Raw genomic sequence first — 22,148 nt, forward strand, 5'->3', positions numbered from 1 at the left:
TACAAAATTTATAAAACATTCATCCATTCCATGTTCATGTCTGCAGGGCCCTGCGCTACACAACAGTGTGAACTCGCTGGTGTCTCAGCAGGTCATTGGAGCTTTTAAAGCTCTTCCCACAGTCAGAACATGTAAACGCTCTCTCATCAGTGTGAACAAGCTGGTGTCTCAGCAGGTTGGAGGACAGCAAGAATCCCTTTCCACACACGGAGCAGGGAAAACGCCTCTCCCCGGTGTGAACTCGCTGGTGTCGGGTCAGAGCCCCAGAGCTTTTAAAGCTCTTCCCACAGTCAGAACATTTAAAGGGTCTCTCATCAGTGTGAACAAGCTGGTGTTGCTTCAGGTCCCCGGTGCATTTAAAGCTCTTCTGACAGACAGAACATTGAAATGCTCTCTCATCAGTGTGAACTCGTTGGTGTGTGGTCAGAGCCCCGGATCTTTTAAAGCTCTTCCCGCAGTCAGAACATTTAAAGGGTCTCTCATCAGTGTGAACAAGCTGGTGTGTCAGCAGGGTAGATGAATCAGTGAATCCCTTCCCACACACTGAGCAGGGAAATGGCCTCTCCCCAGTGTGAACACACTGGTGTCTGGTCAGAACCCCATAGCTTTTAAAACTCTTCCCACAGTCAGAACATGCAAACGGTCTCTCATCAGTGTGAACAAACTGGTGTTCCTTCAGATCCCCGGAGCATTTAAAGCTCTTCCCACAGTCAGAACACTGAAATGGTTTCTCATCAGTGTGAACAAGCTGGTGTCTCAGCAGGTGAGATGGATAAACAAATCCCTTCCCACACACGGAGCAGGTGAATGAGCTGTCCCTGGTGCGACTGCCCCAATGAATTTTCAACACAGATAGGGAACTGAATCCCTTCCCGCCGTCCCCACCTTTACCCGGTTTCTCCCCGGTGTGACGCTGCACATGTTTCGCCAGGTCAGGCGATCGGCTGAATCCGAGTCCATACACGGAACACGTGTGCAGTTTGTCATCGCTGCTCTCTCCTTCCATGTACAAAGGCCGATGATATTCAGGTCCTGATGAATCGAGTGACTCTGTCAGATCTTGAGGTGATGTTTGGTTTGAGCTTCCTGTCTGTAAATGCTCCATTTCTAAAACCCTGTATAAAGAGTGTAGAAAGGGAGTAAGAGGGAGAATGTTGTCTCATGTTTCCCTTTCCCAGCCCAGGGGCAGTGAAGCTGATTTTCAGGCCCCAGCTGCTGCACAGGTTGGTTGAAAGGATCAACAGTAATGGCGGCTGCAATCCCCACAAGCCCCCGCGCTCCAGAAAGCGCTCCGGCCGCCGCGCTGAGTTCTGGCTGACACCGCGCATGCTCCCCATGGCCCCGCCCTCTCCTGCTCCACAGGCGCCCGGCCCACAGCGCGCATGCTCAGCACACACCCCGCCTGAGAGTCTGGATCACCGGCGGAAAGTGAGTTTTATCAGGGTTTTTTATATATAGCGGAGAGAAGCGCGGGCAGGAGATAAATAAAAAGAAAATACAAACCGCACCGTCCCAGCGCCCTCCCGGCACCGAGCGGAGCCGATTCAGCGGCCGCAGCCCCTTGTCTTCTGCAGGGAGCCGCACTGGGGTACGTCATCAATTCCACGGCGGTGACTGACGGGAGCTCCGACCAATAGGGAGAGAGCGGGCGGAGCTCGGAGGACTGAGGTGGCGGCGGGTCCTCCAACCAATCGGGGTGTCCGAGGGGCGGGACTTCCGCCGCCTACTTCTCCCGCTGCTGAGACAAGTTGAATGCAGCAGAGGGCGCTCTTCTGAGTTTGGGGCTCAGGCCTGTTAGTGGAGCAGTGCAGAGGGAACTTTACTCTGCACTGGGCTTTACTCCCTCAGCACTGCACTGAGGGGCAGCACAGAGTTTTAGACTCGAGTCTCTGGAGTGGGACTTCAACCCACAACCTTCTGACTCACAGGCCAGAGTGCTGCCGCCTGAGCCACTGCTGACACTCTGCCCTGGGTGTGTTTGATGGGACATTGTGAAGGGAGATCTCCGCTGTATCTAATCCCTGCTTGTACCTGTCATGGAAGAATCACGCGCGACTATCGAACTGATATTAATGATCTTTATTGACATTCAGACTTGACTATTTCACCCAATAACAAAGTCATACAACCTTATTCTGGGGAGCACCACTCAGAACCGAGAGTGATCAGGACCATGTTCTGGGAAAGTCTAACCACCTCCCCATGACATTTAATATCATTCCCATCGCTGAATCCCCCACCATCAACATCCTGGGGGTCACCATTGACCAGAAACGTAACTGGACCAGCCAAATAAATACTGTGGCAACAGCAGCATGTCACAGGCTAGGTATTCTGTGGCGAGTGTCTCACGTCTGACTCCCCAAAGCCTTTCCACCATCTACAAGGCACAAGACAGGATTGTGATAAAATACTCTCCACTTGCCTGGATGAGTGCAGCTCCAACAACACTCAAGAAGCTCGACACCATCCAGGACAAAGCAGCCCGCTTGATCGGCACCCCATCCACTACCTTAAACATTCACTCCCTCCACCACCGGCGTACCGTGGCTGCAGTGTGTACCATCTACAAGATGCACTGCAGCAACTCGCCAAGGTTTCTTCAGCAGCACCTCCCAAACTCACGACCTCTACCATGGGAACACCATCGCCTGACTTGGAAGTATATCGGCCATTCCTTCATCGTCGCTGGGTCAAAATCCTGGAACTCCATCCCGAACAGCACTGTGGGAGTACCTTCACCACACGAACTGCAGCAGTTCAAGAAGGCAGCTCACCACCACCTTCTCAAGGGCAATTAGGTTTGGGCAATGAATGCTGGCATTACCAGCAATGCCCACATCCCAGGAGCAAATAAAAAAAAGGATGTTCTCGTTCTTCTTGCTGGAATGTTACTCTTGGTGCTCCTGGCAATCGCTGTAATTCTGGATGTTTTCTACCCTTAGCTTCCTGAGTCTGTTGCTGGGCAGAATACAATACGTAGCCTTGTTTTTCCAATAGTTCAACAGCCGCCTGATCTGCTCCTTTTTTACATCTCACCTGTCACCAGATCACGTAAGCTTTGACCTTGAACAGTCGAGCAGGCCGCAGTCAGTCTGCCCTCCTGTTCCGTTCTGGGCACCGCCCCTCAGGAAGGATATACTGGCCTTGGAGGGTCGCAGCACAGATTCACAATGATACTGGAGCTGACAGGGTGAAATTATGAGGACAGGTTGCACAGACTGGGCTGGTATTCCCTCGAGTATAGGAGATTAAGGGGTGATCTAATTGTGGTGTTTAAGATGACTAAAGGAGTTGATAGGATAGAGAGAAACTATTTCCTCTGGTGGAGCTGTGGGGAGTCCAGAACAAGGGGGCACAACCTTAAAATTAGAGCTAAGCCGTTCAGGGGTGATGTCAAGAAGCACTTCTTCACACACAGGGTAGTGGAAATCTGGATCACACTCCCACAAAAAGCTGTTGAGGCTGGGGGTCAACTGAAAATATCAAAATGGAGAATGATAGAATTTGTTGGTTATGGGTATTGAGGCTTACGGAACCAAGGTGGGTAGATGGAGTGAGATACGGATTAGCCGTGATCTGATTGAATGGCGGAATAGGCTCGAGAGGCTGAATGGCCTCGTCCTGTTCCTAGGTCCCTTCCCCACCCTGTGCAGATTGTGAATCTCCATCACCTGTTGTAGCGGTGAGTAAAGGGGATTCAGTTCAAGAACAGAAGAAATAGGAGCAGGAGTGGGCCATACGGCCCCTCGAGCCTGCTCCGCCATTCAATAAGATCATGGCTGATCATCGACCTCAACTCCACTTTCCCGCCCGATCTCCATATCACTCGATTCCCCTAGAGTCCAAGGATCTATCGATCTCAGCCTTGAATACACTCAAAGACTCCGCATTCACAGCCCTCTGGGGCAGAGAATTCCAAAGATTCACAAACCTCTGAGTGAAGAAATTCCTCCTCATCTCAGTCTTAAATGGCCGACCCCTTATCCTGAGACTATGCCCCTTAATTCTAGACACTCCAGCCAGACCAGACTTTTAAGCACAAGCCCGTCTGGATATCACACCTATAAGGTCCGTGAGGTTATTATTAGTACTGCCCCCCGATTATAAAAATCCACAAGATCTTGGACAACGTGGACCACTTTCCATACCTCGGGAGCCTACTGTCAACAAGGGCAGACGTCGACGACGAAGTCCAACACCGCCTTCAGAGTGCCAGTGCAACCTTCGGTCGCCTGAGAGAGTGTTTGAAGACCAGGAGCTCAAACCCGGCACTAAGCTCATGGTCTACAGATTGGTGAAGTCAAGCGTAGGTCCCTTACAGTCAGAATCAGGGGAATTTATAATGGGGAACAAAGAAATGGAAGACCAATTAAATACATATTTTGGTTCTGTCTTCACAGAGGAAGACACAAATAAACCCCCGGAGATGTTGGGGAACATAGGGTCTGATGAAAGGGAGGAACTGAAAGAAATCAGTATTTGTAGGGAAATGGTGTTAGGGAAATTGACGGGATTGAAGGCCGATAAATCCCCAGGGCCTGATAATCTACATCCTAGGGTACCTAAGGAAGTGGCCCTACAAATACTAGATGCATTGCTGATCATCTTCCAACATTCGATAGACTCTGGAACAGTACCCATGGATTGGAGGGTAGCTAATGTTACCCCACTGTTCAAAAAAGGTGGTAGAGAGAAAACGGGGAATCATAGACCGGTAAGCCTGACATCAGTAGTGGGGAAAATGCTAGAGTCCATTATAAAAGATGTAATAGCAGAGCACTTGGAAAGCAGTGACAGGATCGGACAAAGTCAACATGGATTTACAAAAGGTAAATCATGCTTGACTAATCTACTGGAATTTTTTGAGGATGTAACTGGTAAAATAGATAAGGGAGAACCAGTGGATGTGGTGTATTTGGACTTTCAAAAGGCTTTCGATAAGGTTCCACATAAGAGATTAGCATGTAAAGTTAAGGCACATGGGATTGGGGGCAAGGTATTGACTTGGATAGAGAACTGGTCGGCAGACAGAAAGCAAAGAGTTGGAATAAACGGGTCTTTTTCCGAGTGGCAGGCAGTGACTAGTGGGGCACCGCAGGGATCAGTCCTTGGACCCTAGCTATTCACAATATATATTAATGATCTAGACAAGGGAACTAGATGTAATATCTCCAAGTTTGCAGATGACACAAAGCTGGGTGGGAGGGTATGCTGTGAGGAGGATGTTGTGAAACTCCAGTACGATTTGGACAGTTTGGGTGATTGGGCAGAAGCATGGCAGATGCAATATAACCTGGATAAATGCGAGATTATCCACTTTGGTGTCAAAAACAGGAAGGCAGATTATTACCTGAATGGCAATAGATTGGGAGAAGGGGAAGTGCAACGAGACCTGGGTGTCCTTGTGCACCAGTCGCTGAAGGTAAGCATGCAGGTGCAGCAGGCGGTTAAGAAGGCAAATGGTATGTTGGCCTTCGTAGCGAGAGGGTTTGAGTACAAGAACAAGGATGTCTTGCTGCAGTTGTACAGGGCCTTGGTGAGACCACACCTTGAGTATTGTGTGCAGTTTTGGTCACCTTACCTGAGGAAGGACGTTCTTGCCTTGGAGGGAGTGCAGCGAAGATTCACCAGGCTGATACCTGGGATGGCAGGAATGACGTACGAGGATTGTGTCAATTGGGCTTATTCTCACTGGAGTTTAGAAGATTGAGAGGCGATCTCATCGAAACCTATAAAATTCTGTCAGGTCTGGACAGACTAGATGCAGAAAGGATGTTTCTGATGGCCGGGGAGTCCAGAACCAGGGGTCATAGTCTAAGGATAAGGGGTAAGCCATTTAGGACTGAAATGAGGAGGAATTTCTTCACCCAGAGAGTGGTGAACCTGTGGAATTCTCTGCCACAGAGGGCAGTGGAGGCCAGTTCATTAAATATATTCAAGAAAGAGTTGGATATATTTCTTGAGGCTAAAGGGATCAAGGGATATAGGGAGAAGGCAGGGACAGGGTACTGAATTTGGATGATCAGCCATGATCTCATTGAATGGCGGAGCAGGCTCGAAGGGCCGAATGGCCTACTCCTGCTCCTATCTTCTATGTTTCTATGTTCTTGCCATGGAAGGAGTTCAGCGAAGATTCACCAGGCAGATACCTGGAATGGCAGGAATGACGTATGAGGAGAGATTGGGTCGATTAGGCTTATACTTGCTGGAGTTCAGAAGAATGAGAGGGGATCTCATTGAAACTTATAAAATTCTGACAGGACTGGACAGACTAGATGCAGGAAGGATGTTCCCGATGGTCGGGGAGTCCAGAACCAGGGGTCACAGTCTAAGGATAAGGGGTAAGCCATTTAGAACAGAAATGAGGAGGAATTTCTTCACCCAGAGAGTGGTGAACCTGTGGAATTCTCTACCACAGAAGGCAGTAGAGGCCAATTCATTAAATATAATCAAGAACGAGTTGGATATATTTCTTAAGGCTAAAGGGATCAAGGGATATGGGGAGAAAGCAGGGACAGGGTACTGAATTTGGATGATCAGCCATGATCGCATTGAATGGCGGAGCCGGCTCGAGTGGCCGAATGGCCTACTCCTGCTCCTATCTTCTATGTTTCTATGTTACCCACCCTGCTGTATGCCTCAGAGACATGGACCATGTACAGCAGGCACCTCAAAGCACAGGAGAGGTACCACCAACGCTGCCTCTGCAAGATCCTGCAAATCCATTAGCAGGATAGGCGCACCAACGTCAGTGTTCTTGCTCAGGCCAACATCCCCAGCATCGAAGCTTTGACCACGCTCGATCAGCTCTGATGGACGGGCCACGTCGTCCGCATGCCCGATACGAGACTCCCAAAACAAGCGCTCTACTCGGAGCTCCGACACGGCAAGAGAGCCCCAGGTGGGCAGAGGAAACGCTTCAAGGACACCCTCAAAGCCTCCTTGAAAAAGTGTAACATCCCCACCGACACCTGGGAATCCCTGGCCCCAGACCGCACAAAGTGGAGGAGAAGCATCCGGGAAGGCGCCGAACACCTTGAGCCTCTTCGCCGGGAGCAAGCGGAAGCCAAGCGCAAACAGCGGAAGGAGCGCACATCAACCCAAGCACCCCACCCACCCGCCCCTTCAACCACCGTCTGCCCCACCTGTGACAGAGACTGTAGGTCCCGCATTGGACTCATCAGTCACCTGAGAACTCATTTTTAATGTGGAAGCAAGTCATCCTCGGTTCTGAGGGACTGCTTAAGAAGAAGAGATTCACACCCAGACGTTGTGCCTTTACTTGTCTGGCACTTCATCCCATAACACGGGTACAGGGGCTCAGTAATGTTTCATTCATCAGAAAAAGACAAAGTACAACAACATACTGGTCAGCTTAACAGAATCTCATCATATTTATGGGGCCATAAATATAAGATGGTCATTAATAAATGCAGTAGGGAATTCAGGAGAAACGTCTTTACCCAGGGAGTGGGAGCTCATGGGGTTGGGGGTAATATATTAGCATGGCTAGAGAATTGGCTAACTAACAGAAAGCAGAGCGTTGGGATAAATGGGTCATTTTCCGGTTTGCAGAGGATACAAAGATGGGTGGGAAAGCAAGTTGTGCAGAGGACTCAACGAATCTGCAAAGGGACATAGACAGGCTAGGTGAGTGGGCAAACATTTGGCAGATGGAGTATAACGTGGGAAAGTGCGAGGTTATCCACTTTGGCAGGAAAAATAAAAAAAGCAAACTGTTATTTAAATGGAGAGAGGTTACAAAATGCTACAGTTCAGAGGGACCTGGGGGTCCTTGTGCATGAAACACAAAAAGTTAGCATGCAGGTACAGCAAGTAATCAAAAAGGCAAATGGAATGTTGGCCTTTATTTCAAAGGGGTTGGAGTATAAAAGCAGGGAAGTCCTGCTACAACTGTACAGGGTCTTGGTGAGACCACACCTGGAGTACTGCGTACAGTTTTGGTCTCCTTATTTAAGGAAGGATATACTTGCATTGGAGGCAGTTCAGAGACGATTCACGAGGTTAATTCCAGAGATGAGGGGGTTGACTTATGAAGAAAGGTTGAGCAGGCTGGGCCTATACTCATTGGAATTTAGAAGAATGAGAGGGGATCTTATTGAAACATATAAGATACTGAGGGGGCTCGACAAGGTAGATGCAGAGAGGATGTTTCCCCACATGGGGGAATCTAGAACTCAGGGGCATAGCTTCAGAATAAAGGGTTGCCCTTTTAGAACTGAGATGAGGAGGAATTTCTTCTCTCAGAGGGTCGTAAATCTGTGGGATTCTCTGCCCCAGAGAGCTGTGGGGGCTGGGTCATTAAATACATTTAAGGTGGAGATAGACAGATTTTTGCAAGATAAGGGAGTGAAGGGTTATGGGGAGCGGGCGGGGAAGTGGCTTTGGGCCCTAGATCAGCCATGGTCTTATTGAATGGCGGAGCAGGCTCGAGGGGCCAAGTGGCCTATTCCTGCTCCTATTTTTTATGTTCTTATGTTCTTAAAATCTGGAACTCACTACCACAAGGAGTAGTTGAGGTGAATGGCATAGATGAATTTAAGGGAAAGCCAGATAAAGACATGAGGGAGAAAGGAATAGGAGGATATGTTGATAGGGTGGGAGGAGACTCGTGTGGAGCATAAACCCAGGCAAGGACTAGTTGGGCTGAATGGCCTGTTTCTGTGCTGTGCATTTTATGGAACACCACAAACAATCAAATCAAGGGAATCATCAGCAACACAGTTTGACTGAGTAAACAGCAGTTCAAAATGTGTAAAACATGCATCCGTTCCACGTTCCTGTTGCCCCAGCTATCACAACTGTGTGAACTCGCTGGTGTTTCTGCAGGTTTTCGGACCTTCTAAAGCTCTTCCCACAGACAGAACATTGAAACGGCCTCTCATCAGTGTGAACTCGCTGGTGTGTCCGCAGGACGGACGATTCACTGAATCCCTTCCCACACACGGAGCAGGTGAACGGCCTCTCCCCAGTGTGAACTCGCTGGTGCCTCAGCAGGGTGGATGACAAGACAAATCCCTTCCCACACACGGAACAGACAAAAGGCCTGATTGATGTGTGATAGCGCTGGTGTATCGTCAGGTTATCGCAGCTTTTAAAGCTCCTCCCACAGGCAGAACACTTAAATGGTCTGTCGTCAGTATGAACAAGCTGGTGTGTCCGCAGACTGGAGGACCGAGTGAATCCCTTCCCACACACGGAGCAGGTGAATGGCCTCTCCCCATTGTGAACCCGCTGGTGTCTCAGTAGGTTGGATGACTGAGCGAATTCCTTCCCACACACGGAGCAGCTGAATGGCCTCTCTCCGGTGTGAACTCGCTGGTGTGTTTTCAGGGCGGAGAAACGATCAAATCCCTTCCCACACTCGGAGCAGGTGAACGGCTCCTCCCCAGTGTGAACAAGGTGGTGTGTCATCAGATCCCGGGGGCTTTTATAGCTCTTCCCACAGTCAGAACATTTAAATGGCCTCTCATCACTGTGAGCTCGCTGGTGTCCCGTCAGCTCCTGGGTGCTTTTAAAGCCCTTCCCACAGTCAGAACATTTAAACGGTCTCTCATCAGTGTGAACACGCTGGTGTGCTAACAGAGTCGATGACTGAGCGAATCCCTTCCCACACACAGAACATTTAAATGGCCTCTCCCCAGTGTGAGCTCGCTGGTGACCCTTCAGACCCCCGGAGCTTTTAAAGCTCTTCCCACAGTCAGAACATTTAAACGGTTTCTCATCAGTGTGATCAAGCTGGTGTGTCAGCAGTTGGGATGAATAAACAAATTCCTTTCCACACATGGAGCAGGTGAACGGACTGTCCCCGAGGTGACTGTGCGGATGAACTTCTGATGTAGACGGGGAACTGAATCCATTCCCACCATCCCCACCTTTACCCGGTTTCTCCCTGGTGTGACGGTGCACGTGTCTCGCCAGGTCAGGTGATCGGCTGAAGGCGAGTCCACACATGGAACACGTGTGCGGTTTCTCCGCGCTGTGATCACTGCTCTCTCCTTCCATGTACAAAGGCCGATGATATTCAGGTCCTGATGAATCGAACGACTCTGTCTGACCCTGACGTGATGTTTGGTCTGAGCTTCCTGTCTGTAAATGCTCGACTTCTAAATACCCTGTAAAAGGAGTGTAGAAAGGGGTAAGAGGGAGAATGTTGTCTCATGTCCCCCTTTCCCAGCCCTGGGGCAGTGAAGCTGATTTTCTTTTTTTTTCTTTTAGTACTTATACAACTCAACAGTTACATAGTAAATCCATTACATTCATTGACCAATTATGGTCAACAATATAAATACAATAAATTTTACAGGTAAATCAATAATGCTTACAGTACAAACTGCAACTATTTAATAAACCAAGAATCCGTACACGCCAGTCCAACTGGCATTGTTCAATCATTCATTCCTCCATTCGGTGAAGCTGATTTTTAGGCCCCAGCTGCTGCACAGGTTAGTTGAAAGGATCAACAGTAATGGCGGCTGCAATCCCCACAAGCCCCCGCGCTCCAGAAAGCGCTCCGGCCCGCCGCGCTGAGTTGTGGCTGACACCGCGCATGCGCCCCATGGCCCCGCCCTCTCCTGCTCCACAGGCGCCCGGCCCGCACCGCGCATGCTCAGCACACACCCTGGGCCCCTGTCAATCATCCTCCCCCGCGCCTGCGCGCTGGGCCCCTGAGCTCCAGGCTGCCGCGCGGGGCTTTCTTTGTAAAGTCGGTGTTGGTGAAGAGCCGCAATCAGTGAGGGAAAGTGAGTTTTCCCCCAGATCCGATTGAGATCAGAGGAGGGGAGGAAAATAAAGTGGAATCCAAACCTGAGAGTCCGCGGATCCGGACCCCGAGCGGAGCTTCTTCAGTTTGGCTCAGCGCGCTCCAGGGACACGTGACCCGGGCCTGATTGGCGGGAGCTTCCGACCAATAGGGAGCGAGCGGGGCGGCGGGTCCTCCAACCAATCGGGGTGCGTGAGGGGGCGGGACTTGGGCCGGCTGATTGGGCCAGAGGAGGCTGAGGGGTGATGATGAGGTGAAGGAGGCCTCATTTCTCCGCCTCCGCCAACCGCCCAACCAGGTGTGTCACGACGTCGGCGGCGTGCAATGATGGACGTGAGCACCGGGCCAATGAGCGAGGGGAGGCGGAGCCTGGAGGACCGACCGAGGGGCTTTGGTCCTCCAACCAATCGCGGCGAAGGAGGAGGCGGGACCTGGAGCCGGCTCATGGACGGATCGGCCCGCCGCCATTTTGTAAAGAGGCCTGCTCAGGATCTGTGAGCTTGCGAAAGTTTATTTTTAATGTTCCTTTCACAGTTTACAGCTGAAACTAATTTTGTTTTGCAGAAGATACTTTTTTTTAAAAAGGAAGTTCGTTTTTAAATTGATGAAACAGAAACAAGAAAGCCACTGGAGCAAATACTTGTGAGTAAAAATATTTTTTCTCCCTGAATTAATTTTTTTAATATTCATTTTCAGCGTTTGTAATTATTAATTTCAAGCACTTTGAGAAATATGGGCGTGGCGGGGGGTTTCTCTTAAAGGGACAGGCACTCCGTTTCTATGTGATTTTCATTAAAGGGACCGTGTCCCCGTGGATGACTGATTTTAAAGGGACAGAGCCTCCCTTTTTTATTTAATGTATATGTAAGAGACTGACATTTAAAGTAGGGCTAATCCCCTGCTCCCGTGAGTGCTTTGCGAGAAATCAGGTGCTGTTTGCACTCACCCCCACCCAATTTGCTGCCAAGGGACAGAAAGCAGAGAGTAGTGGTGAACGGTTTCTTTTCAGACTGGAGGGAGGTATACAATGATATATTAGGACCAATGTTCCCTCTGTTTTTCTTTTCAGGTGCGTGGCCCCTTTAATGGGCTGCGCGGCCCATTCAAATTTCCGTGCATGCGCGTTTTTTCTATTTATAGGGCGGTGAGCCGGCTGTGTGGGATCTCCAGACCGCTGCGTGGCCGCGCAGCTTAACGTGAACATTGATTCAGACCACTGCTTTTTTAATATATATTACTGACATGGACTTGGGGATCCAGGGCATAATTTCAAAGTTTGCAGATGACACAAAACTTGGAAATGTAGCAACAATGAGGATCGTAACAGACTTCAGGAGGATGTAGCCAGACTGGTGAACAGAAGAAATAGGAGCAGGAGTAGGCCAATCGGTGGCAGGACAAGTTGAGAAGGCTGTTAAAACGCATGTATTATAAGGTATGACAGTAGAGAAGCAATGGCTAGCATTTAAAGAATTAACACATAATTTTCAACAAATATACATTCCTTTAAGACACAAACACCCCCACAGGAAAAGTGGTCCAACCGTGGCTAACAAGAGAAGTTAAAGATCGTATTAGATCAAAGGAAGAGGCTTATAATGTTGCCAAAAATAGTAGTAAGCCTGAGGATTGGGAGGATTTTAGAATTCAGCAAAGGAGGACCAAGAAATTGATAAAGAAAGGGAAAGTAGACTGTGAGAGTAAACTGGCGAGAGACATAATAACAGTCTGCAAAAGCTTCTATAGGTATGTAAAAAATGAAGGATTCGCGAAAGTAAATGTGGGTCCCTTACAGGCTGAGACAGGAGAAGTTATAATGGTGAATAAGGAAATGGCAGAGAAATTAAACAAATACTTTGTGTCTGTCTTCACCGAAGAAGATGCAAAAAACTTCCCGGAAATAGTGGAAAACCAAGGGTCATAGAAACATAGAAGATAGGAGCAGGAGTAGGCCATTCGGCCCCTCGAGCCTGCTCCACCATTCAATGAGATCATGGCTGATCATCCAAATTCAGTACCCTGTCCCTGCCTTCTCCCCATATCCCTTGATCCCTTTAGCCTTAAGAAATATATCCAACTCCTTCTTGAATGTATTTAATGAATTGGCCTCCACTGCCTTCTGTGGTAGAGAATTCCACAGGTTCACCACTCTCTGGGTGAAGAAATTCCTCCTCATCTCTGTCCTAAATGGCTTACCCCTTATCCTTAGACTGTGACCCCTGGTTCTGGACTCCCCGGCCATCTGGAACATTCTTCCTGCATCCAGTCTGTCCAGTCCTGTTAGAATTTTATAAGTTTCAATGAGATCCCCTCTCATTCTTCTAAACTCCAGCGAGTATAAGCCCAATCGACCCAATCTGTCCTCATACGCCATTTCTGCCATCCCAGGTATCAGTCTGGTGAATCTTCGCTGCACTCCTTCCATGGCAAGAACATCCTCAGATAAGGCGACCAAAACTGCACACAATACTCAAGGTGTGGTCTCACCAAGGTCCTGTACAACTGCAGCAAGACATCCTTGTTCCTGTACTCGAACCCTCTCGCTACGAAGGCCAACATACCATTTGCCTTCTTCACTGCCTGCTGCACCTGCATGCTTACCTTCAGCGACTGGTGCACAAGGACACCCAGGTCTCGGTGCACTTCTCCCAATCTATTGCCGTTCAGATAATAATCTGCCTTCCTGTTTTTGCCACCAAAGTGGATAACCTCGCATTTATCCACATTATACTGCATCTGCCATGCTTCTGCCCGATCACCCAACCTGTCCAAATCATACTGGAGTTTCTCGGCATCCTCCTCACAGCATACACGCCCACCCAGCTTTGTGTCGTCTGCAAACTTGGAGATATTACATCTAGTTCCCTCGTCTAGATCATTTATATATATTGTGAATAGCTGGGGTCCTAGGACCGATCCCTGCGGTACCCCACTAGTCACTGCCTGCCACTCGGAAAAAGAGCCGTTTATTCCAACTCTTTGCTTCCTGTCTGCCAACCAGTTCTTTATCCAAGTCAGTACCTTGCCCCCAATCCCATGTGCCTTAACTTTACACGCTAATCTCTTATGCATGACCTTATCGAAAGCCTCCTGAAAGTCCAAATACACCACATCCACTGGTTCTCCCTTATCTATTCTACCAGTTACATCCTCAAAAAATTCCAGTAGATTAGTCAAGCACGATTTACCTTTTTGTAAATCCATGTTGACTTTGTCCGATCCTGTCACTGTTTTCCAAGTGCTCTGCTATTACATCTTTTATAATGGACTCTTGCATTTTCCCCACTACCGATGTCAGGCTTACCAATCTATAATTCCCCGTTTTCTCTCTACCTCCTTTTTTGAATAGTGGGGCAACATTAGCTACCCTCCAATCCATGGGAACTGTTCCAGAGCCTATCGAACTTTGGAAGATGACCAGCAATGCATCTACTATTTCTAGGGCCACTTCCTTAAGTACCCTAGGATGTAGATTATCAGGCCCTGGGGATTTATCGGCCTTCAATCCCGTCAATTTCCCTAACACCATTTCCCTACAAATACTGATTTCTTTCAGTTCCTCCCTCTCATCAGACCCTATGTTCCCCAACACCTCTGGGAGGTTATTTGTGTCCTCCTTTGTGAAGACAGAACCAAAGTATGTATTTAATTGGTTCGCCATTTCTTTGTACCCCATTATAAATTCCCCTGATTCTGACTGCAAGGGACCTACGCTTGACTTCACCAATCTTTTTCTCTTCACACATCTATAAAAGCTTTTACAGTCTAGCGAGAATGAGGAACTGAAAGAAATTAATATTAGTAAAAATAGTACATAAGAACATAAGAAATAGGAGCAGGAGCAGGCCAATCGGCCCCTCGAGCCTGCTCCGCCATTCAATAAGATCATGGCTGATCTGATCCTAACCGCCAATCCACTATCACAGAACCATCTCCTGAATCTAACAGAATTAGACACACGAAATAGGAGCAGGATCAGGCTACACGGCCCCTGGGCCCGCTCCGCTACCCACAGGGCCATGACCGATCCGAACCTAGACTCATGTCCAAATTCCTGCCCGCTCCCCGTAACCCTTAATTCCCTTTACTTCTAGGAAACTGTCTATTTCTGTTTTAAATTTATGTAATGATGTAGCTTCTACAGCTTTTTGGGGCAGCATATTCCATGGACCTACCACCCTCTGAGTGAAGTAGTTCCTCCTCATCTCAGTTTTGAAAGAGCAGCCCCTTATTCTAAGACTCTACCCCCTAGTTCTAGTTTCACCCATCATCGGGAACATCCTCCCCGCATCCACCCGATCCAACCCCTTCACAATCTTATATGTTTCAATAAGATCGCCTCTCATTCTTCTGAACTCCAATGAGTAGAGTCCCAATCTACTCAACCTCTCCTCATATGTCCATCCCCTCATCCCCGGGATTAACTGAGTGAACCTTCTTTGTACTGACTCGAGAGCAAGTATGTCCTTTCTTAAGTATGGACACCAAAACTGTATGCAGTATTCCAGGTGCGGTCTCACCAATACCTTGTACAACTGAAGCAATACCTCCCTATTTTTATATTCTATCCCCCTAGCAATGAAAGCCAACATTCCATTGGCCTTCTTAATCACTTGCTGCACCTGCATACTAACCTTTTGAGTTTCGTGCACCAGGACCCCCAGATCCCTTTGTACTTCAGTACTTTCCAGTTTCTTGCCATTAAGATAATAACTTGCTCTCCGATTTTTCCTGCCAAAGTGCATAACCTCACACTTTCCAGTATTGTATTCCATCTGCCAAATCTCTGCCCACTTACTTAGCCTGTCTATGTCCCCTTGCAGGCTTTTTATGTCCTCCTCACTCACTACTTTCCCTCCCATCTTAGTATCATCTGCAAACTTTTATATGTTACACTCGGTCCCCTCCTCCAAATCGTTAATATTGATTGTAAAGAGTTGGGGACCCAGCACTGACCCCTGCGGAACACCACTAGTTACTGATTGCCAGTCTGAGAATGAACCATTTATCCCAACTCTCTGCCTTCTGTTAGATAGCCCATCCTCTATCCATGCCAGAATATTACCCCCAATCCCGTGATTTTTTATCTTAAGCAATAATCTTTTGTGTGGCACCTTGTCAAATGCCTTTTGGAAGTCTAAATACACTACGTCCACTGGTTCCCCTTTATCCACCCTATATGTTACTTCCTCAAAGAACTCAAGCAAATTTGTCAAACATGACTTCCCCTTCATAAAACCATGCTGACTTTGTCCTATTAAATTATGATTATCCAAATGTCCTGTTACTGTCTCCTTAATAATGGACTCCAAAATTTTACCTACCACAGATGTTAGGCTAACCGGTCTATAGTTTCCAGCCTTCTGTCTACTGCCCTTTTTAAATAAGGGTGTTACATTAGCAGTTTTCCAGTCTGCCGGGACCTTTGCAGGGAGTTTTGGAAAATTATTACCAATGCATCCACAATCCCTACCGGCACTTCCCTCAAGACCCTAGGATGTAAGCCATCAGGTCCAGGGGATTTATCCGCCTTGAGTCCCATTATTTTACCGAGTACCACTTCCTTAGTGATCCTTAGTACTGGCGAAATTAATGGGACCGAAAGCCGGTAAATCCCCATGACCTACATGGCCTACATCCTAGGATTTTGAAAGAGGTGGCTATAGAGATAGTGGATGCATTGGTTGTCATTTTCCAAAATTGCATAGATTCTAGAACGGTTCCCGCAGATTGGAAGGTAGCAAATATAACCCCACTATTTATGAAGGGAGGGAGAGAGAAAACGGGGAACGACAGACCAGTTAGCCTGACATCAGTAGTAGGGAAAATGCTAGAATCTATTATTAAGGACATGGTAACAGGGCACTTAGAAAATAATAATAGGATTGGGCAGTCAACATGGATTTATGAAAGGGAAATCGTGTTTGACCAATCTGTTTGAGTTTTTTGAGGTTGTAACTAACAGAATAGATAAGGGGGAACCAGTGGATGTGGTGTATTTTGATTTTCAGAAGGCATTCGATAAGGTGCCACACAAGAGGTTATTAAACAAAATTAGGGCTCGTGGGATTGGGGGTAATATACTAGCATGGATTGAGGATTGGTTAACAGAGAGTAGGAATAAACGGGTCATTTTCGAGTTGGCAGGCTGTAACTAGTGGGGTACTGGAAGGACCAGTGCTTGGGCCTCAGCTATTCACAATCTGTATCAATGGTTTGGACGAGGGGACCAAATGTAATATATCCAAGTTTGCTGATGGTACAAAGCTGGGTGGGAATGTAAGTCATGAGGAGGATGCAGGGAGGCTTCAAGGGGATATAGACCGGCTAAGTGAGTGGGCAAGAACATGGCAAATGGAATATAATGTGGAGAAATGTGAAGTTATCCACTTTGGTAGGAAAAATAGAAAAGCAGAGTATTTTTTAAATGGTGAGAGATTGGGAAATGTTGGTGTTCAGAGGGACCTGGGTGTCCTTGTACACGAATCACTGAAAGTTAACACACAGGTGCAGCAAGCAATTAGGAAAGCAAATGGTATGTTGGTCTTTAATACAAGAGGAATGGAGTATAAGAGTAAAGATGTCTTACCGCAATTATATAGGGCCTTGGTGAGACCACACTTGGAGTATTGTGTACAGTTTTGGTCTCCTTACCTAAGGAAGGATATACTTGCCATAGAGGGAGAGCAACGAAGGTTCACCAGACTGATTCCTGGGATGGGAGGACTGTTGTATGAGGAGAGATTGAGTGGAGTAAAAGAAAGACTTACATTTATATAGCGCCTTTCACGACCACTGGACGTCTCAAAGCGCTTTACAGCCAATGAAGTACTAGGCCTATATTCTCTGGAGTTTAGAAGAATGAGGTGATCTCATTGAAACATCTAAAATTCTCACAGGGCTTGACAGGGTAGATGCAGGAAGGATGTTTCCCCTGGCTGGGGAGTCTAGAACCAGGGGTCACAGTCTCAGAATAAGGGGTCGGCCATTTAGGACTGAGATGAGGAGAAATTTCTTCACTCAGAGGGCGGTGAATCTTTGGAATTCTCCACCCCAGAGGGCTGTGGAGGCTCAGTCGTTGGGTATATTCAAGGCTGAGATCGATAGATTTTTGATTATTAAGGGAATCAAGGGATATGGGGATAGTGCAGGAAAGTGGAGATGAGGTAGAAGATCAGCCATGATCTTATTGAATGGCGGAGCAGGCTCGAGGGGCTGAATGGCTTACTCCTGCTCCTGTGTCTTATGTTCTCTCAGACGGTTACCCGGGCCTTATCCAGAATGTCCCATGTGGGGCTCAGACACAGGCGCAGTAGTGGCTCAGCCTCGGGCGCGGTTGACCTGCCAATTGTGCGCAGTCTGCTGCCCAGCGCGGAGCGGAGCATGCGGAGTAGGGGGAGAGGGCGGGGCCTGTTCAAAGCCCGCGCTCACCCGGAGCGGAGTAGGGAGAGAGGGCAGGGCCTGTTCAAAGCCTGCGCTCGCCCGGAGTGGAGTAGGGAGAGAGGGCGGGGCCTGTTCAGAGCCCGCGCTCACCCGGAGCGGAGTAGGGGGAGCGGGCGGGGCATGTTCAGAACCCGCGCTCACCCGGAGCGGAGTAGGGAGAGAGGGCGGGGCCTGTTCAAAGCCAACGCTCACCCGGAGCGGAGTAGGGAGAGAGGGCGGGGCCTGTTCAAAACCCGCGCTCGCCCGGAGCGGAGTCGGGAGAGAGGGCGGGGCCTGTTCAAAGCCAACGCTCACCCGGAGCGGAGTAGGGGGAGAGGGCGGGGCCTGTACAGAGCCCGTGCTCACCTGGAGCGGAGTAGGGGGAGAGGGCGGGGCCTGTTCAAAGCCCGCGGTCGCCCGGAGCGGAGTAGGGAGAGAGGGCGGGGCCTGTTCAAAGCCCGCGCTCGCCCAGAGTGGAGTAGGGAGAGAGGGCGGGGCCTGTTCAGAGCCCGCGCTCACCCGGAGCGGAGTAGGGGGAGCGGGCGGGGCATGTTCAAAGCCCGCGCTCGCCCGGAGCGGAGTCGGGAGAGAGGGTGGGGCCTGTTCAAAGCCAACGCTCACCCGGAGCGGAGTAGGGGGAGAGGGCGGGGCCTGTTCAGAGCCCGTGCTCACCCGGAGCGGAGTAGGGGGAGAGGGCGGGACCTGTTCAAAGCCCGCGCTCACCCGGAGCGGAGTAGGGAGAGAGGGCGGGGCCTGTTCAAAGCCCGCGCTCGCCCAGAGTGGAGTAGGGAGAGAGGGCGGGGCCTGTTCAGAGCCCGCGCTCACCCGGAGCGGAGTAGGGGGAGCGGGCGGGGCAGGTTCAGAACCCGCGCTCACCCGGAGCGGAGTAGGGAGAGAGGGCGGGGCCTGTTCAAAGCCCGCGCTCGCCCGAAGCGGAGTCGGGAGAGAGGGCGGGGCCTGTTCAAAGCCAACGCTCACCCGGAGCGGAGTAGGGGGAGAGGGCGGGGCCTGTTCAGAGCCCGTGCTCACCCGGAGCGGAGTAGGGGGAGAGGGCGGGGCCTGTTCAAAGCCCGCGCTCGCCCGGAGCGGAGTAGGGAGAGAGGGCGGGGCCTGTTCAGAGCCCGCGCTCACCCGGAGCGGAGTAGGGAGAGAGGGCGGGGCCTGTTCAAAGCCCGCGCTCACCCGGAGTGGAGTAGGGGGAGAGGGCGGGGCCTGTTCAGAGCCCGCGCTATCCCGGAGCGGAGCATGTAGAGTAGGGGGAGAGAAACGGAGTTTGTGGTGGTGACCGAAAACAATGTCTTCGGTTTTCCACTGTGGCTACACTCCAAAAGTACTACATTGTCTGTAAAGTGCTTTGAGACGTCTGGTGGTCGTGAAAGGCGCTATAGAAATGCAAGTCTTTCTTTCCAATATTTAATTGGAGCAAATTTCTGCTCATCCAGAACTTTTAGAGACCATGGAGGGGTCGAGAGAAGTGGTGGTGAGGTAGAGCTGGGTGTCGTCAGCGAACATGTGGCAACTGACGCTGTGTTTTCAGATGATGTCACCAAGGGGCAGCATTTAGATGAGAAATAGGAGGGGCCCAAGGATAGATCCTTGGGGGACACCAGAGGTAACGATGCGGGAGTGGGAAGAGAAGCCGTTGCAGGTGATTCTGTGGCTACGATTAGATAGATAAGAATGGAACCAGGCGAGTGCAGTCCCACCCAGCTGGACGACGGTGGAGAGGCGTTGGAGAAGGATGGAGTGGTTAACCGTGTCAAAGGCTGCAGACAAGCCAGGAAGGACGAGGAGAGATAGTTTACCTTTGTCACAGTCACAAAGGATGTCATTTGATGAGACTTTGATGAGACTTGATTTGACTTCAGGGCCAAGTCAGTGAGGTGGATTGGGCTGTTTCTGGCCCGCTGGTTATTGTGGGCACGGCTGGACACCAGTGGGACCGGCACTGCCCTGTTTGTTCTTTGAGGCAAAATAAGCCAAAAAAATTCCTGCTCCCCCCTTACCCTTTTTACACTCCTCTTACAGGGTTTTAGAAGTGGAGTATTTACAGACAGGAAGCTCAAACCAAACATCACCTCAAGATCTGAGAGTTACGTGATTCCTCAGGACCTGATTCAGTCGCTCCTCCAATCTGCTGGCACCCCCGTGAGTTCACACTGGGGAGAGAACTTTTAAATGTTCTGAAAGAGCTTCAAAATCTACAAATACCTGAAGCAACACCAGTGACTACACACTGGGGGAAACCCGGGCCCCGTGTGTGGGAAGGAATTCACTCAGCCATCCGCTCCAATGATACACCAGCAAATTCACACTAGGGAGAGACCTTTAACCCGCTCCGTGTGTGGGAAGGGATTAATTGCACCCTCTGTGCTGCTGAGACACCAGCTTGTCCACACTGATGAGAGACCGTTGACCTGCTCCGTGTTTTTGAAGCGATTCTCTCATTCTGCCACCCTCCTGAGACACCAGCTTGTTCATAGTGATGAGAGATCGATTAAATGTTCTGACTGTGGAAAGAGATTTAAAAGGTCCCAGGACCTGAAGAGACACCAGCTGGAGAGAGCAGGAGAGATTCTGTTCACCTGCTCCGTGTGTGGGAAGGGATTCACTTGGTCCTCGAATCTGCTGGCACACCAGCGAGTTCACACTGGGGAGAGGCCGGTGAAACATTCCGACTGTGGGAAAAGCTTTAAAAGGTCCCAGGAGCTGAAGGGACTCCAGCCGGAGGGAGCTGGAAAGAGGCCGTTCACCTGCTCGATGTGTGGGAAGAGATTCAATTGGTCTTCGTATCTTCTGACACACCAGCGAGTTCACACTGGGGAGAGGCCGTTCACCTGCTCCGTGTGCGGGAAGGAATTCACTCAGTCATGCCACCTGCTGACACACCAGCGAATTCACACTGGGGAGAGACCGTTCACCTGCTCCATGTGTGGGAAGGGATTCACTCAGTCATCCCAACTGCTGACACACCAGCATGTTCACGCTGATGAGAGACCATTTAAATGTTCTGACTGTGGTAAGAGCTTTAAATGGTCCCAGGACCTGAAGAGACACCAACTGGAGAAAGCAGGAAAGAGACTGTTCACCTGCTCTGTGTGTGGGAAGAGATTCACTCGGTCCTCGACTCTGCTGAGACACCAGCGAGTTCACACTGATGAGAGACCGTTTAATTGTTCTGACTGTGGGAAGAGCTTCAAAAGCTCTGGGGATCTAAAGGGACACCAGCGAGCTCACACCGGGGAGAGGCCGTTCACCTGCTCCGTGTGCGGGAAGGGATTCACTCGGTCATGCCAGCTGCTGAAACACAAGCAAGTTCACACTGATGAGAGGCCGTTTAAATGTTCTGACTGTGGGAAGAGCTTCAAAAGCTCCGGGGATCTGAAGGGACACCAGCGAGCTCACACTGGGGAGAAGGCGTTCACCTGCTCCATGTGTGGGAAGAGATTCGCTCAGTCCTCCAACCTACTCAGACACCAGCGAGTTCACACTGGGGAGAGGCCGTTCACCTGCTCCATGTGTGGGAAGGGATTCACTCGGTTACCCAACCTGCTGACACACAAGCGAGTTCACACTGTCCATTAGCACAGGGCCTTGCAGAGCTGGGGCGACATGAACATGGAACAGAACAATGTTTTATAAATTCTTGTACTGCTGTTTAATCTTTAAGACTGTTGTGCTGGTGATTCCCTTGATTTGACTGTTCATGGTGTTACATAGAATGCACAGCACAGAAACAGGCCATTCGGCCCAACTGGTCCATGCCGGTGTTTATGCCCCACACCCACCCTACTTCAATTAACCCGATCAACGTATGCTCCCATTCCGTTCTCCCTCACATGGCTTCCTCTTAAATGCATCTATGCTATCTGGACCCCCAAGACTATTTGGACCTTGTCAGGAAATTGCTCGAGTCTATAATTAAGGATAGGGTTACTGA

The 22,148-nt window shown here is 49.7% G+C and overlaps 3 protein-coding genes across 3 annotated transcripts in view; 2 read left to right on the forward strand and 1 right to left on the reverse strand.

The window, feature by feature from the left end:
• Window positions 1-10,917, reverse strand: part of LOC147118305 (uncharacterized) — an 88,852-nt gene extending 77,935 nt beyond the window's left edge. The window contains 3 exon segments of the mRNA XM_085987012.1: window positions 223-328; window positions 8,824-10,139; window positions 10,831-10,917. Of these exon segments, the coding sequence (XP_085843138.1) occupies window positions 223-328; window positions 8,824-10,029 (1,312 nt within the window). The 5' untranslated portion in view covers window positions 10,030-10,139; window positions 10,831-10,917.
• The window catches only part of LOC147118294 (proteasome activator complex subunit 1-like), a 1,298,587-nt gene that overhangs the window by 766,567 nt on the left and 509,872 nt on the right, over window positions 1-22,148 (forward strand). The window lies entirely within an intron of this gene.
• Window positions 10,676-21,877, forward strand: LOC147118307 (uncharacterized). The gene is made up of 2 exons (XM_085984366.1): window positions 10,676-11,428; window positions 20,237-21,877. Exon 2 carries the CDS (start codon window positions 20,501-20,503, stop codon window positions 21,791-21,793), a length of 1,293 nt encoding a protein of 430 aa, XP_085840492.1. The 5' UTR covers window positions 10,676-11,428; window positions 20,237-20,500; the 3' UTR covers window positions 21,794-21,877.

Source organism: Somniosus microcephalus, chromosome 4 (assembly GCF_052327205.1).
Source record: "Somniosus microcephalus isolate GS21.2 chromosome 4, FLI_Smic_1.0, whole genome shotgun sequence".
In the NCBI taxonomy this organism is placed as follows: Eukaryota; Metazoa; Chordata; class Chondrichthyes; order Squaliformes; family Somniosidae; genus Somniosus; species Somniosus microcephalus.